The following is a 16,913-nucleotide window of genomic DNA, read 5'->3' as shown; positions in this document are numbered from 1 at the left end:
CAGGAGCCGCCAGACGCAGCAGGGGACAGGGCAGCGCTGGAGCCACAGTGCTGAGACCCCCGGCCCAGGTCACCAGGGGCTGCCTCCCACGTGGGGATCGGTTAGGGCCATCCCTGCACCGGCCCCCTCCCTGCTCTGACTCCTCACTCTTCGACCAAGTTTCCCAGGTTAGTTACTAGGACTCGCCAAGTAACAGGAGCTCTGGCCTTGACATTACAACGTGACAAGGTGTGATGGTATCAGCTGGAACAGGCACCTGGATGAATTTACTGCTTAATGAGACGTGGTTTATTTTCCGGGCAGAAAGCTGACCATGAATGGAGCCAAGTTCACGAACTCCTTAGGTATTAAAGGGATCACACTTTCTCCAGATGCCTCAATGCCAGCTACAGGCATCACACGGGTTCCTACACCAGGAGGGACCCTCCATCCATCACGTCACCTGCCACCTGCAGTTGCGGATGGGAGCTGCTGGTGCTCTGTCAGGGCCTGCCTCGCTCAGGACCGCCATGTCACCCAGTGCCAAGCTGATGCCACACATCGGGCACCGCCTCTTCCCACAGCCCCTTCCTAGCCCCTCTTCCCCCTTTCTGCCGCGCACAGGAGCCAGAAGCATGCACCCCACCCATAGTTATCTGCTGTAACGCCTGCCGCTGAGTTTACTCTCCAGGGTGAGCATGAGCTGGGGCAGGGGCCAGAGCCATCACTTCTGCATCCATTAGTGCCCAGCTCACCGCCGATATCACCAACAGCGCCCCCACCAGAGTCTCCTGCATGCTAAGCACATCTCTGCAGGACCCCCACCCCACCAACTGTGGTCCTGCTTATGTCCAACAAGGACCTCCGGGCTCTGAGAGAGGCAGGAGGTGTCCCTGGCGCTGCCCAGGCGGCAGGCGCAGACTGGACCCAGGCTGGCAGAGGAGCCTGGGGGTCCATGGTGTCACAAAGAGTCAGACACGACTAAGCGACTGAACACATGGAACAGGTGGACATGAAGATGAACCGAGCTAGGGCCGGTGAAGTGCTAGCTTAGGTCGACCCAAAGGAGAGACCAAGGAACACTCACCGCTGGCACCAACGTCGTCATAAATACTACTGTTAAGTCAAAGGGAAGGCAGTCCTTACCCTTGAGAAACTCTCAGTCTTGGGGAACGACAGGTGAAAACAGAGATGACTCCCCAAGGTGCTGTGCCGACAGGGGAAGGAACAGGGGATTGGGGAGCCCAGAGGAACGCTGCCTGGGGCAATCTAGATGGCTTCCCAGAGGTGGTGATGCTCAACTTAGCCTTGAATGACGAATAATCAGCGCCAAGCAGGGAGCAGGCAGGGTATTCCAGGCAGGGGACCAGCATGAGCAAAGACCAGAGACAGTGTCCACCAGGCCAAGGGATGGGCCACGAGGCAGCACCAGGCTCGGGGATGTTCACGGGTACGGCCTGATGGTGCTGGTGTTAGGAGACAGGGCGCTGTGCCCTGCCAACCATGGAGAAGTTGGGGTGCTCCCACGTGGGCCGCAACAGTGCCCCCTGCCCCAAATAAACACTCCTCTTTGTGGAAAGGAACTTCCTCCCCGCTCAAAAGCTAAACAAATATGTAACACTTAAAAAAAATCTGATTCCCAAAACAGCCGGCCAGCAGCCCTCTGTCCCTCCCTGGTACCCTTGCCACCAAATATCTGGACTCAAACAAGATCCGTTAAAGTGTGAGTGTTGAGGAACTCGGGGAAAGCGAGCCTGCTGAGGGGCTGGGGACCCAGCGCCCCTCGCCTCCATTGCTGCATTAATATCTGCCATCTGCTCGGGCTGCATTTTTCTCCCGGCAAGGGACAACGGGGCAGAGGAGGAGAGGCCGCTCCAGGACCCGGAGAAGGCGCCATGGGATCTCCTCCACATTCTCTGTGCGGCGGCCTCGCTGGGCCTCCAGCCCCGAGATAAAGGCCCAGCCAGGCCGGGCCTCCTTCCGGGAGTCACCCCTCCGGGGGAACTGGGCACAGCGAGAGGGCGGGGCAGAGCCTGCCTGCCTCCCAGGGCCGGGCGGGGAGGGGCGAGCTGGGGGCGGGGTGGGCGGACGGCAGGGGGGCGGGGCAGCGCCACGCCTGGCACCGAGGACGCCTGCAGGCGGGCCTGGGCGGGGCAGCTCCGGCCACAGCCTCCACCACCTCCAGGGAAGCACAGGAGGCGGCCCCAGGCCGCTGGGGAGACGGGCAGACGTGGGCCCTGTCCAGCCCAGCTCTCCACTGTCTGGGGACCACCCCCGCCCCGAGGGACCCGGGGGGAGGGGGCCTCCAAGGGCCATGGACGCCTTCAGAGCATCCGCTGATTAACGTTTATTAAACACCTACTAGGCGCTCGACCCAGTAGGAAACTCAAGTGCCAACAGGCAGGTAATGACAAAGGGTGACGTGGGCCAGATGGTGGATCAGCAGGGGTGCTGCTCGGGGCGGGAGGTGGGGGGGGCGACCTCTGCTTTCTCCTTTTTATATTTTATTTGGCTGCACCGGGTCTCAGTCATGGCATGTGGGATCTAGTCCCCTGACCAGGGATCAAACCTGGGCCCCCTGCATTGGGAGTGCAGAATCTTAGCCACCAGACCACCAGGGAAGTCCCCCTTCTGCTTTCTCAAGAGAAGCCAGAGGTCGACATTCTTATGTAAAATTGCCTTTTTTAGATGCTGGCAGCTAATTCAAATTAAACATGTACATATACCAAGCTGGCCAAAGAACACATGTTGGTGGGGCAGACTGGGCCCAGGGATCTCCAGTTTGCAACCTCCACCATCTAGGCTGTGGTTCCTGCACTTGGGAAGATCACAGAGAGAAGGGAGAGACCCTGAAAAAGGTCAAAGTTGGGTCAGATCTTGTCTCTGCTGCCTATGCTGTGTGACCCTGGGTGAGTGAATGGCCCTCTCTGAGCCTCAGGTCCCTTTACCTCTGGGACTGTTATGGGAAGGCACAGAGACAAGGAACAGAAAGTCCTTAATGAAAGTACTCAATGCGCTGTGCGTGCTTAGTCGCTCAGTTGTGTCTGACTCTGTGCGACCCCATGGACTGCAGTCCGCCAGGCTTCTCTGTGCATGGGACTCTCCAGTTGAGAATACTGGAGTGGGTTGCCATGCCCTCCTCCAGGGGATCTTCCCAACCCAGGGATCCAACCCAGGTTTCCCACATTGCAGGCGGATTCTTTACCAGCTGAGCTACCAGGGAAGCCTGAAAGTACGCAATACAACTACCATAGTTGGAGCCAGAGTGCTGCTGCTGCTAAGTCACTTCAGTCGTGTCCGACTCTGTGCGACCCCATAGACGGCAGCCCACCAGGCTCCGCCGTCCCTAGGATTCTCCAGGCAAGAATACTGGAGTGGGTTGCCATTTCCTTCTCCAGTGCATGAAAGGGAAAAGTGAAAGTGAAGTCGCTCAGTCGTGTCCGACTCTTCGCGACCCCGTGAACTGTAGCCTACCAGGCTCCTCCATCCATGGGATTTTCCAGGCAAGAGTACTGGAGTGGGGTGCCATTGCCTTCTCCGTGGAGCCAGAGTAGACGCCCAATAAAACGTTGCTCATCACACTGTTGCAGAAAGCTGAGGGCCCCTGCTGGGGCTGGTGCAAAGTGGAGGAAGACGCCACAGGCTTTCCCCTCTTCCCTGGTCCCAAATGCCTCTGAAGGGGGGGGGGCTCTGGGATACCAGCCATCAGCCCCAAATCCAGAGCTGGGGAGTGTGCTGGGGGTGACCCAAGGCATAACACATCCCCCCCCTCAAATATTTAACAGTGAGAAAAATTAGTTGCTGACTTTTAGACATTAGAAGATTCATATAAAACTCCACATGCCCAGTGTGCTCCCCCAAATAGGAAAATCTGGCCCTCCTTGACCCCGTTTCTCCAAAGACTGCTTCTGAAATTCACTACCCCTATCATTAGGGCAGGGGCTCTGCAATTTGCCACAGTCCGCACCACTCCCTACTGTTCACACCTGGCGGAACACACCCATTTGTGTTACCAGATCGCCCCGTGGGCAGGTGTGGGGTGAACAGGTGGGCCGGGCAGCCCCAAGTCGAGCCCAGGCCACCATCCACCCCGGCAGCCTGCTCTGTGCCGTGTCAGGACTTGGTCCCAAGTGGTTTTGCTCTTAGCCAGAGAGCCTTCCTTGGAAAACGCTATGCTGTTATCCATTGGGAAATTAATCAAAATGACACCTCGTGAACAAGATGTTTTGGTTTGGCGGAAAACAAACAGTGGCTTACAACAAATTAGCGAGGCTGTTCTGTGCCTCTGGGTGCAGGCCCCGAGCAGAGGGCCTGGCATGGTCGGGACACCCATGGCAGGCGCTCGGCCATCACCGGGACCTGGACCCGGGGGACATGGCGACCTCTGGCATGCCCTCCACGCCCCTCCAAGGCCACATGCCTGCAGCCCCGTCTCACTTTCACTCCCACATGTGCCTGAAACGATCTCCAGATGTGAGGGGCCCTGTGTATGCAGGCAGGGGGGCCGCCTCCTCAGGCAGGGTCTCCGGGACCAGACACACGCCGGGAGACCTGGGCGCCCCCTGAGAGCCCCTGTTCTCTCTCCAATCAGACAAAGGCCCCAAGACCCAGCAAGGCAAGGGTCTCAGGGAGCTCCAGGCACAGCATGCGGTGTTTCCAGGCCAAGGAAACGCAGTTCTAACAGCTGAACTCTGAAGCTTGAAGGGCACGCCCGCGCCCGGCTCGGCTCTCGTGGTCAAGTCTAAACAAGACAGCGCTGACCCCGAATGCCAGCCTGAGCTCAGGGTAGAGAAGAGCCCTGGAAACTCCCTAAAGCAGAGCACACTTACCAAGTCACTCCCTGGCTGTGAGCCCTCCCGTCTCCCTGCCGCCCTTAGACTAGTGGTCGGCCCCCGCTCTGTGGCTCGAGACCCCTGCTTTGTCCAGGCTGCCCCCCACCTCGTCTCCTACACCCTTTCCGGCTCCCCACACAGGACTCACTGCTGTTCCTCAGGACCCGAGCTCGTCCCACCCCAGGGCCTCTGTGCCTGCCATCCCCACTGCTGGGAACATCCCTGCTTTTGACTTCAGCCTGCTCTCCCTCACTGTCCGGGTCTCAGCTTATGTGGCCCTTCCTTAGAGGTCACCCCTGGCTCCCTCAGAGCAAGCCAGGCCCTCTTTAGAAATGTCCAGCTACTGAGTTTTCTGAGGATTTGGTCACTGCCTCTGTTCTCCTGGAGTAGGAGGTCACGGCTTTCTCCCAAGATAATGAGGGATAGAGTTAAGAATGTAGATTCCTATCCTGATGCTCAGCTGTGTGGCCCTGGCTAAGTGACTAAACCTCTCTGTGCCTCAGTTCCCTGGCCGGGATTAAAAATAGCACCTCCCTTGTGGGGTGCTGGGGTTGAGAACAGCAGCTGGCACTGCAGGGCGTGCTCTCTGTCACCAGCACCACAAAACCTGCTCACCCCAGACGGCTCATGCAGTCTGTCCTGAACCGTTATTTAAAGGAGCAGCTGACTTCGCAGACCCACCAATGCTCAGAACCCTCCATGTGAGAGTCCTGGACTCTTTTTCTTCTTTTTTGTTCCCACTGCTTTAGTGGAGGAGGCCCTCTTCATCGCACATCAAATCGAAACCAGGTTTGTAGCAGACAGACTGTTTCATGATCAAGCCCATGATAACGGACAGGTAAGCTATCTGAGGCCTGCAGAGGCTAAGAGACTCGCCCACGGTCACACAGCTAAAAAATGCCATAGCCAAAGAGAGGTGCGATTCCGAGTTAAAGGTTTGCAGCATTGTAAGAATCAACATAAAAGCATAATGGAAAACTTTCATGCCGCACAGCGTGGAAATATGAACTTTTGTACCATGAAAATATTCATATGTGCGTTAGTGTTAAAACTGAAGCCTGGAAGTGTGTACATTTTTATGTCTGGGCACAGAGGGCCCAGGGCGCCAGGCCAGCCCTCACCCCGGTCTGGGCACTGACCACGCGCTTCTCCAGCAGTTCAAGTCGGAGGCCAAAGGCTCAGCCTTCGAGGGGAGCGCGTGACAAGGAGGGACACTCAGCTGGCATCCCCAGGCTGGCCCAGGCCTCGGCCAGCACCGAGTCACACGGGCAGGGGGCAGTGGGGGCAGGGGGGTTTTCTGGCCCCATCCCTGGTGTGCTAGGAGACCCTGGCCCAGTGCCCTGCGCCCTTCCTGGCCTCCCCACTTTAGCTGCAAAGTGAGGGAGAGAAAAGGAGAAGAAAGGAGGCCAGGAGGGCAGGTGGCGCTGGCAGAGTTAGCAGAACCGCAGACCCAGGCTCTCCCCGTCCCTCTCCCTCCCCAGGAACGCCTGCGCCAGCAGATGGCCGAGCAGGGAGGGGGGCAACCCCCCCCAAAGGCCCCTGCCCAGCTCCAGGGGGTGAGGGCAGAGGGCCTCCTCCCTGGGCCCCAGGAGGGAGGCCCCCTCTGACTCCAGGAGGGCCTGGGGGCAGCGATGAGCAGCCCATTTCCTTTGAGGGGGTGGCCTTCCAAAGGAGTAGGGGTGGGACCCTCAGCCAAGAGCCCCTGACCCACCCCAGCCCCTCACTGCATGGGGCAAGGAGGGTGAGTCGCAGGAAGGCAGAATCCAGAGGGCTCCTCGCTGCCAGGGGGGGCCCGTGTGGTCTCCGAGGGTGAGGGCAGTGGTCAGTGAGGCATCCACCTTGGCAGGGATGGAGGGGAACCGACTGGACACAGCGTGGAACCCAGGCTGGGTGGGTTCTTCCAGACAGAAGAAATGGGGACCCATGTGGGGGCTCTTCAAGGACCCCCACCACAGACTGCAGCTGCAGCGGTCAGAACCGGGCCCAGAGAGACCCAGCAGGACCAGGCGCTGCAGAGCGCCAGCTCTACAGGTTCAAATTGCAGCTCCACCACGTTCTGGGTGGGCAAGCGGTTTGACCCTTCGGTGCCTCAGTTTCCTCATCTGATGACTAGCCCTCCCTCACCGGATGGGCTGCGGGATGCTGGCGGGTCTGGGCCCCAGGGCGAGCAGTGATGACTGTTATCTGGAAGAGCCCCCCCAGCTGGTGCCTGGGGTGCAGGCGCAGCCCTGGAAACCCTCGGGTTTGCACTCGTGCGTACGCACACTTGCCCGCATCCCCTGGACCACGTAAAGCCCTCCCGGGGCCAGGATCAACACACCGGGGTTGCTGAATGACTCACCAGTCCTGGCTGGGACGCGTTTCCTGGAACAAGTCACCACAGGTAGGGCTGGGGGGCCCCCCGAGTCTGGTAGAGATGAGAGGGTGCAGGTCCCAGCGTGCCCAGCCACACCCCGATGGGATCCTGCAGCAGGAGTGGGCAGGGGACCCCATTCCACAGCCCTGTGGGCCTGAGTTCCAGCCCCAGCACCAACCTTGGATGCCTGACTCTCCCCTCCAAGCCTTGCCACTAAAGGAAGACAATGGTGCCAGCCACAAAGGGCCAGCTGTGCAGGTTATAGAAAAAGACTGTAAAGTGCAGAGACCAAGGAGCCAGCAGGCCCCACCGTTAGGACACCTGCTGCAGACAGCAGGCAGCCAGGACCTCTGTCCTTCCTCCTCCATGGTGCTTCTGAGTCATCGGTGGGCAGAGCACCGTGTGACTGGGGGGCTCCTGGTCACCCTGCAATAGTCACCATGACTTGAGGGACAGGAGGACCAAGGAGGCTGCTCTCAACTTCACTGTCATTGGAAGGCACAAGAGAACGCATTTGTCTGAAGAGGGGGCAATCCCAGAGGGCTTCTCAGAGGAGGTGACATTAACTTTGGCTCTAAAGGATCAGTAAGAATTCTGAGACCATGAACTCTGATGCCACGATCCAGCTGCTACGGGCTTTGGGCCAGTCCCTTACCTGCAGGCAAGCAGCTAAGCAGCCCACAGCAGTTTTTCCACCAGTATAAAGGGCACAAGGACCCTCCCTTTTGCATAGGGAGGATTGCAAGGAAGTAGCAGTTTGGGAGGGAGAGGCCTTGGCCAGCTGTGGGCTCGCTGCCCCTCCCACTGTGCCCTGCCCTTCTGGTCTGCTGGAGGCTGACTTGTGCCCTGGGATGGGGAACCCCACCTGAATTCTGGAAATGGCCCTGAGCCTCAGATGCGGAGGGAAGGGACAGGAGCTGTTTCTAATCAGCACGGGAACTTCAGACAGAGCTGTGCTTGGCAAACAGCAGACACTTACTAAACGGTGGATGAGGGGGTGGGCAGCCATGGCACCACCGCTCAGGGCACACGGGGGCACCCAAAGGAGGGTCTGCGACGCCCCAGCCACCCAGCCAGGCCCCCACCAGCCAGCCAGACGCTGCTTCCTATCTGCAGAAGCCAGCCGTGCCCTTTGAACTCCCACTTCCAGTGCCTCTCTCCCGGCCCGCCCCGGGGTCTGGGAGGGGGTCGTGGGGTGGGGATACTCACGTTCCCGAGCGCGGGGAGCCCCGAGGAGCCCAGCCACTTCCGCAGGGCCTGCGAGAGGGCCCCATGGTCCCGCTCGGCCTGGAGCACGTGGGCCTCCAGGAAGGAGACGTGGTGTCTGACCATCTTGACAAAGGCCTGTCGGGGGAGTAGAGAGACGAGATGCCACGGCTGCCTCCCTCGGCGGCCAGCAGCCACTGCCTCCAGCCTCCCTCTCACCCGGCCCACAGGCGCCAGGCTCCGGAGACCTCAGGCTCACTGGTGCCTTGCTGGGAGCATCTTCAGAAACCCTGCCAGTAACAGTGACGCCCCCTCTTGGGGCCCCAGCCGGGCGAGCCTCCACTCCTCTCTTTTGCCCTTCTCCCCCGAGTGACCCTGTTTAGACTATTTTACAGAGGGGAGAAACCAATGGTCAGAGAGGTCGGACCACCTGCCCAAAGTCACACAGCCAGGCAGCAGCAGAGAAGGGGACTCAGGCTGCACGACCTTCTTTATGAAAAATGAAGTTTTTAGAAATCGGTCTCTTTTGTTTTTTTGGTCACACTGCGCAGCTTGCGGGCTCTTAGCTCCCTGACCAGAGATCAACCCTGTGCCCCCGGCAGTGGAAGCGTGGAGTCCTAATCCCTGGGCCACCAGGGAATTTCCAGAAATTGCTTGGTTTAGTATTTGATGGGTATTGGGGAGTCTCAAACTCAGAAACTGCCAAGGGGCAGGCAGGTGAGTATAGGCTGGGTGAGCTGGAATACCAGGTCCCTGGCCCCTGGGGGTCACTCAGTTTGCGGCTCTACTGCAAAACCTCCAATATTGAGAAGAGAAAAGAGAAGGCTGGGGTCAGACCCGCTGGACTAGAATCCAGGGTCTACCACTCACTGGTCGTATGCCTTTTGCCAGGTCACTTCATTTCTATTACCCCCAATTTTATTATCTGTGAAACAGGAATTATAACAATATCAACCCTGCTCAGCAGTTTAGTGCCCAGGGCATATTAAGAGCTCAATTAATGCCAGATAACGTCATTTAAAAAGAAAAAACAGGACATTTAGATTTCATGAAAAATGTCTAGTTTTTAACAATGTTAGCAATAAATCTAGAACGTTTAAAAACAGGCTGTGCAGGCCCACTGGTTTGCGACTTCTGCTGTGCCTGTGTGCTGGGCGCACGTGCATCAGCATCTGTACCTGCGTTTGTGTGCATGTGTTTGTGTGTGTTGTGTGTACGTGTGCATGTGTTTGCATGTGTCACCTGTGCGTGCACAGCTCATACACCCAGGAAGGCCGCCAAAGGTGGCGACTCCAGGTCCATCTCAGACAAGCCTCCCCTCTGTGGGCCTCTCTGTTCCGAAAGGAAAATGTAGAAGGTTTTCCTGCACCAGGAAGAGGCCGGAGACCCTCTCAGCGCCAGGCCCCATGGGGGAGCCTCCCTTCCGCAGATGGAAAGCCCCAGGCCCGCCCACCCAGCAAGGCCCAGCGCCGGCTCTGCCCTCTCCCTGTGTCCCACCCAAACCTCCCTCTGGTTCCTCAAAAACTAGCCTCACTCTCCTCAGGGCCTTTGCAGCAGCTCTCTCCATGCCCGGGCACCTCTCTCTTCTCCATGGGGTGCACCCTGCTTGTCTCCCAGGCCCTGGGTACGCTGTGCCCTCCACAGAAGGGCCTTCCCCGACCACCTAGGCTAACACAGCCCCACCACAGAGCTGCCCAGTCCCCGTCTTCTTAGCTCTCCTCTCCCTCTCAACTTCCTGTCTGCTGGTTCAGGGTCCATCTCCTTCCAGAACGTGAGTTCTGGAAGAGCAGGTGCTGAGTCAGTGCTGTTCACAAGGCCACGACCAGGGCCTGGTCAGATGGATGGCAGAGGCATGAATGCATGCATGCGTGAGTAAATGAATGCATGGATGCATGGATGAAGGCGTGCACACGTGAATGAAGGCACACATGAATAATGCATGCACGTATGAATGCATATATGCACGAATGCACACACAGGAATGAAGGCATAGATGCAAGAGTGAATGAATAAATGAATGACTGCATCCTTAGCAAAAAGACACTGGATGAACCCAGGATGGCAGCACTGTTGTGCGGCTCCAGCAAGGGCAGAGCTGAAAGGTTCTGAATAAGGCACATCGTGTGTGTGTCTGTGTGTGTGTGCTGGGTGGAGGGGGAGACGAGGAGCCCTGAGCCGGGCTGCTTCCCCTGGCCTCACCGGCTGGCACATCTGGCTATAAAGCACAGAAGAAAGTCCTGCAGTCCCTCCCTGCAGCCGATTCCAATTTTACGCTCCCTGCGTTAATGCCGCTGTGGTGGGGAGTGTGAGGGACGCTGAGGAATGTGAGCTCACGAGGTCTGATCCGCCTCCAAAACGCCTGCCAGGGAGGGCAGGCTGGCCAGGCCGCGGCCAGGGAGAGGCCGAACCTGGCCAGGAAAGCTGACGGGGGGAATGGGACGATCCTGACGGGCATCCACACGGAGATGGGAGGAGAGGGCACAGATGGAGGCGGCTGGGGACTGTGAGCACCCTTGGGAGCAGAGGTGACTTCCACATAATTGTCTCTACAGTAAAAACGAACCACTTTTATTATCAGAAGCACGGGAAGGAAGGAAAGAAGGGAAGGGGGGGTGAGAAAGAAGGGATAGTCACATCGTCTTAAAATACAGGTGTGAGTTCTGATGTGCCTGAATCCTTGCGACAAAGGCCCCTGGATTCAGAGCAGGCCCAGGTCCAGATAGGGTGCCAGCGCCCAGCACTGAGGAGGGGTCGGGAGCAGAGACTTCTGTAATCCCAGCTCCACCACTCCCCAGCTGTGTGACCCTGGGCAAATCACTTCACCTCTCTGTGCCTCAACTGCTCTATAAAACAGGAGCGATACCAGGACCTTGCTCTGCTGTGAAGGGTAAGCAAGTTCTTTCATCTAAAGCACTTAGAGTCCCTGGCTCACAGCAGTTGCTCAGTAACTTAGTTTTTTCTTGCCTGAGGTCACCCCCACGGTTCTCAAGCTTCCCCGCCCCCAGTGGGTCACAGTGATATGGGAGCAGAGTGGTCCTGGGCTCCCTGGAGCCCCCAGCTGACTGGGCAGAGTGATGAGCAGGCACTGGATCCCGGCTCTCAGCCTGTGGGCACCCCCACAGTGACAGCCTGTCCTCCCGGAGCACCTGCAGGATGCCAGGGGCCGGCCTCACACCCTCACAACGACACACCCCACCTAGAGGAGGAAGCTGACGGCGAGAGGGGAGTGAGTGGCCGGCAGCACAGATCCGGGACATCCCCGGTGGCCCGGTGGATAAGACTCTGCACTCCCAATGCAGTGGGCACAGCTCTGATCCCTGGTCAGGGCACTGAAATTCCGCATGGCGCAGTCAAAAAATTAAAAAAGAAACAAAACCCCAAACAAAAAACAGTCCCCAGGCGGTCTAGCTCTGGAATCCATCTGCCTCAGGGCAACCCTGGGTTCTGATCAGATCCTACGTCTTGTGTCGAACGTAGCTCAGCGGGAAATACGGAGTCTCCCATTTGCCTTGAAATTCATGATCCTCTTGGACCAACATAGTTTTTCTTCTTTCTAACTAGGGCCCAGTTGCAGAGAACTCGCTCTCTGCTCTAAGGGAAACAGCAGCCCAGGGGGCTGACAGGAGGCAAATGCCACTGGGCCTCGATGGTGGCAGACTCTAGGTCAGAGTGGGGACTGCGGCAGCCTGAACAGGCACACCCCATGGGAGGGGAGAGTTGCTTCTCAGCTCCGGCTGTTCCCAGAGGACAAGGAGGAGTGGCTTGGGGTTGATCTTCTAATTCCTGGGTGCCCAGGGCAGTCCTGGACCCTGCTGGCATCTCCCAGGATCCTGCGGCTCAATTTCTCCAGCCCCGCTCTGGTCATCACCCCCCTCACCCCTGTAACCTGGCCTTCCCAGATCCTTCTGGTTGTTTCTGATGGATCTTTCTGATCCATTATCTCCTTGGTGCCCAGAGCCTGGAGCCTCCCACCGCCGAGCCTCTACCCCGGCCGTGCCGCCCACCTGCCCCTCCCACCCAACACAGCTCCTTCTACTCACCCACCAGGGCCTGTAGCGTCCACTCCTCGGTCACTACTGCCCTCCAGAGCACGCACCTCTGAAGTCACCCTTGGTGAATATGGGCAGCAGAGTAATGACCCCACCCAAAGGTCCCCAGCCTCATTCCCAGAACCTGTGAACGTATCACCTTCCATGGCCAAAGGGACTCTGCAGGTGTGAAAAAGATCCTGAGCTGGGGAGACTGTCCTGGTAATCACGGGGGTCCTTATAAGACAGCATCAGGAGAGGCAGAGGAGGACAGAGCCTGGAAGATGCTGCGCAGGGGCTCTGAAGATGGAGGTAGGTGCCACGAGCTGAGAGATGCAAGCTGGCAAAGGCCAGGATGGGAATTCTCCCCCAGAGGGAGCCGGCCCTGCTGACTCCTGCTGCCACGGTTCAGACTGCTGACCTCTGGAGCTTTAAGATGCTTAATTCATGCTGTTTTAAGCCACTATGTTTGTGACAACTTGTCACAGCAGCCCCGGGAAACACAATGGTCACACTGTTGCTGTTTCTCCTGGCAGGAACCACAGCCTTGAACTCCGTCTTTCTCACTGTGAGGGCCCGCAGCGGCATCTAGTAGGTCCTCAGTAAGTGTTAGAAGACTGAATACTGAGGAGAAAACGGGTCTCGAGCATTGGGGCGGCCCAAGAAAGGCAAGAACCAGGGCTGCACATCTTTGCGTTTTTCTGTCCTCCTTCAAACGTGTGGAATAAAATTCAAATGAATCAGCTATTCCAAGGGCAAAGTTTTAATTATATTCCTGCCTCCTTCTCTGCTGACAAGAATGTTAATTCTCTGTGAACTCCAGGGCCCCGTGCTGGGCTCCCTTCCTGGGCAGACTGGAGGGGCTCATGTCCCCTCGGTCCAGGCCACCACTGTTACACTGCAGGCTCTTCCAGCCTCCCAGGCTTTCACTGCGCAAGGAGCCAGGAGCCTGACCCAAGGGCCCCAGTTTGAGTAAAAGCCTGGGCTCTCGTGGATGTGAACTGAAGCCCCCGCTTCGTGGAATCAGCCGTGTGATCCCTGGGAAGAGGCTGGCCTCTCGGAACTCGTGCTCCTCCTCTGGGAGGTGGGAAGCGGAGGGTGCGGACTCTCAGTGCAGCCGAGAGCAAATGAGATACCATGCACCTCAGCCCAGTGGCCGCACAGACAAAAGGCAGGTGAACTAAGTCAGCAGTGAGGCAATAGGGCCAGGTGGGGACTGTGGTGAAATATAGAGCACGTGCCCCATCTGAGGGGCAGCTGCGCCAGTTCTACCAGAACGCAGTCTAGGGGTTGGAAAGGTTCAGTTTCTCAATCGGGGTCAGCTTCATGTGGGGGTTTACGCATGCATGCTCAGTCGCTTCAGTCGTGTCTGACTCTTTGCAACCCCACAGACTGTAGCCCGCCAGTCTCCTCTGTCCATAGGATTCTCCAGGCAAGAATACCGGAGTGGGTTGCCATGCCCTCTGCCAGGGGATCTTCACAACCTAGGGATTGAACCTGCATCTCCTGTGACTCTTGCATTGCAGGCAGATTCTTTACCACTGAGCCACCGGGGAAGCCCCCATGGGGATTTATACACGTTAAAATTCACTGAATTGTACACTTAGGATGTGTACACTTTATGTATTTATACCTTAAAAAGTAAACAGATCAGACTATCTAAAGAAATATGGGCCCAGAGTTCTGAGAACTGCTCAATTTCCAAAAGCCGCTTAGGGATGTCTCTTGTGGTCCAGTGGTTAGGACTCCACACTTGAACAACCGGGGCCCAGGTTCAATCCCTGGTCGGGGAACTAAGCTCTCGCAAGCTGCGTGGCATGGCCAAAAATAAACAAATAACAAAAAGCAGCTTGAAAGCAGGTTTTTATAGAAAGTACCCCAATTTTAAAATGAGATTCTTTATATAAATTCATATTTGTTACATTAAAAAAATACCATGTAGGCCCCTTTTTGCCACCCACCCCCTCCACTGGGTCTAAGGCCTAACACTATCAACGCCAGATCAGCATCTTGGGAGAGAGGATGGAAGAACCAGAACAAGTCCACAGACTCACAAAGAAAGTTAATTACCCTGGACTCACCTCCAGCTGGTCCACTTTGGCGTAGATGCCACGCATTTCCACCACCTTGGCCTTAAGGAGGGGGATGTTTTCTTCCAAGATTTGTGAGGTGTCGCTCCTGATCTGCAGGGAACAGAACAGCTTGTGAGGCCCTCTGCCCTGGACCTTGCTTCCGCCTGCTCTGGGGGTGGCCAGGCTCTGTAGAGACCCTGCCAGTGGCCGAGACCCCGAATGCCATCCTGCCCAGGGACAGGCCCAGGAATGACCCAGAGTCCCAGGTGGGGACTGATGTCACTGCCCTTGGGGACCCAGACCCAACCACGTATGATTTACTGAGCTACAAATTAATTGGGCTTCCCTGGTGGCTCAGATAGTAAAGAATCTGTCTGCAATGCAGGAGACTCAGGTTCGATTTCTGGGTTGGGAAGATCCCCTGGAGAAGGGAATTAACTGTCCCCTGCAAACATCCAAAACAGCACCAGCTTCAAACTAAGTATCTTTATTTTATTAACCACTGAACTGGACCAAATGGAAAGAATCAAAATCTCTCCCCTAAATTAAAGTTGAGCAAAGTCAAGTTTTTGTTCCACTAAAACTAATACTGGAGTGGGTTGCCATTCCCTTTTCCAGGGGATATTCCTGACCCAGGGATCAAACTCAGGTCTCCTGCATTACAGGCAGATTCTTTACTGTCTGAGCCACTGGGAAAGCCTTAATGAGAAGAGTTAATAATAATCATTAACATTAACGGTGATCACCACAAATCTCATTGTCACGGTGCTTCCTATGTGTAGCCACTATGTGAAGTATTCTTGCACATCATGCATCTCATTTAAGTTTGTTCTGCTTGGAAGGGCCCCAAAAGTGACTGTGAAGTTTGGGAAGTTGTATCTTTCTCTTGATCCGTGAGATCGGACACTTAAGCCTCCATTTTCCTTCAGAGCAAAGAGGACCAAGCCTAATCCTTTAATGTGTGTGTGTGTGTGTGTTAGACAGAGAGAGAGATACAATTTCCATGTTACCATGTCCTCATCATTCAGAGAGGCAGTATACATATGACTCTCAGGTGCTAAGGAGGATCCAGATCCCCTGGAGGAAGCCTAATGCTGATTCCCACGCCCTTCCAAGTCTGGTCTAGCTTGTGTGGGGTCATCTGGCAACCTGTTTTCAGCCAAGCTCCAAGCCTATGCTGGAGCTCCCGCAGGCACCTGCATTTGTCAGCTGGAATAGGGAAAAGTGCTCAATATCCTCCCTTGTTCCCCAGGCTGAATGTCTAGAGAGAAGCCTGTCCCTCAACAGGGCTAGTTCAGTTCAGTTCAGTTGCTCAGTCGTGTCTGACTCTTTGCAACTCCATGGACTGCAGCACATCAGGCTTCCCTGTCCATCACCAACTCCTGGAGTTTATTCAAACTCACGTCCATTAAGTCGGTGATGCCATCCAACCATCTCATCCTCTGTCATCCCCTTCTCCTGCCCTCAAGCTTTCCCAGCATCAGAGTCTTTTCCAATGAGTTGGCTCTTTGCATCAGGTGGCCAAAGTATTGGACCTTCAGCTCAGCATCAGTCCTTCCAATGAATATTCAGGACTGATCTCCTTTAGGATGGACTGGTTGGATCTCCTTGCAGTCCAAGAGGCTCTCAAGAGTCTTCTCCAACACCACAGTTCAAAAGCATCAATTCTCTGGCACCCAGCTTTCTTTATGGTCCAACTCTCACATCCATACATGACCACTGGAAAAACCATAGCTTTGACTAGATGGACTTTTGTCAGCAAACAAGGCTAACCTCAGGAGAAATCGCTAAGATACAGTGAAGAACAGGAAACTCGTGTCAATCGGGAGCACCGGGATCAAAGGCAGATCTTTTTTTTCCTGCTGATTTCTAAAGAGGGGAAACACGTGAGCATCAGGAGGGACTGGTCCTAGCAACCCATGGGGTGAAGGGAACGTGGCAGAGAGGAGATGCAGGGACCACTCCCTGCCTTTCTCTGGATCTGCAGGAACTGGAGGGTTGAGGGTCTGTGGGTAGAGCAGGAAGGCCCGTCTCTGCAGAGGCCTCTCCACTGGCTGAGAATGGGGGCAGTGGGGAACTGTCCACTCCTGCCCGGAAGGCAGCCTGCAGGTCCTTGAGGGGAAAATGGAGGGCGTCTGAAATAACCCCAAGCCTTCCCCTGGGCTCCCAGTAAGCTGGGAACCAAAAGGCAAAAACCAGGGGGGGTGGGGCACCAACACCCAGGAGCATTCATCACTTGCTGGGATCAGACCCTGTGCGGCAGGAACTTTTGGCTCTTCAACCTCATTGCATAGGTGATGAAACTGAGAAAAACCACATCATCTGGGCAAGGTCACAAGGCTGCAAAGTGGGAGATGGTCGATTCTTTGGGTCTGAGGCCACCTGCGAAAACCAGAGGTCTCCAGATGTGTTCCAGCGGGCCCACACAGAGCCAGCCTGT

General features: G+C 56.3%; 1 protein-coding gene across 6 annotated transcripts in view; it reads right to left on the bottom strand.

Annotated features, from left to right (window-relative positions):
- Nucleotides 1–16,913, bottom strand: part of BCAS4 (breast carcinoma amplified sequence 4) — a 57,686-nt gene that overhangs the window by 18,353 nt on the left and 22,420 nt on the right. For 3 of the 6 annotated variants that reach the window (XM_081560321.1, XM_081560322.1, XM_081560323.1), the window contains exons 3-5: nt 14,483–14,584; nt 8,377–8,511; nt 7,153–7,218 (exon numbers count right to left, since the gene is read on the bottom strand). In XM_081560321.1, coding sequence (XP_081416447.1) covers nt 7,186–7,218; nt 8,377–8,511; nt 14,483–14,584 — 270 coding nt within the window. In that variant the 3' untranslated portion in view covers nt 7,153–7,185. The remainder of the gene's footprint in view (nt 1–7,152; nt 7,219–8,376; nt 8,512–14,482; nt 14,585–16,913) is intronic. The other 3 variants (XM_081560319.1, XM_081560320.1, XM_081560324.1) reach the window with 2 other exon arrangements.

Source organism: Giraffa tippelskirchi, chromosome 13, assembly GCF_054371585.1.
Source record: "Giraffa tippelskirchi isolate mGirTip1 chromosome 13, T2T-mGirTip1v1.2.pri, whole genome shotgun sequence".
Taxonomy (NCBI): domain Eukaryota; kingdom Metazoa; phylum Chordata; class Mammalia; order Artiodactyla; family Giraffidae; genus Giraffa; species Giraffa tippelskirchi.
Note: the sequence above shows the minus strand (reverse complement) of the source record. Positions and strands in the feature narration are given on the sequence as shown.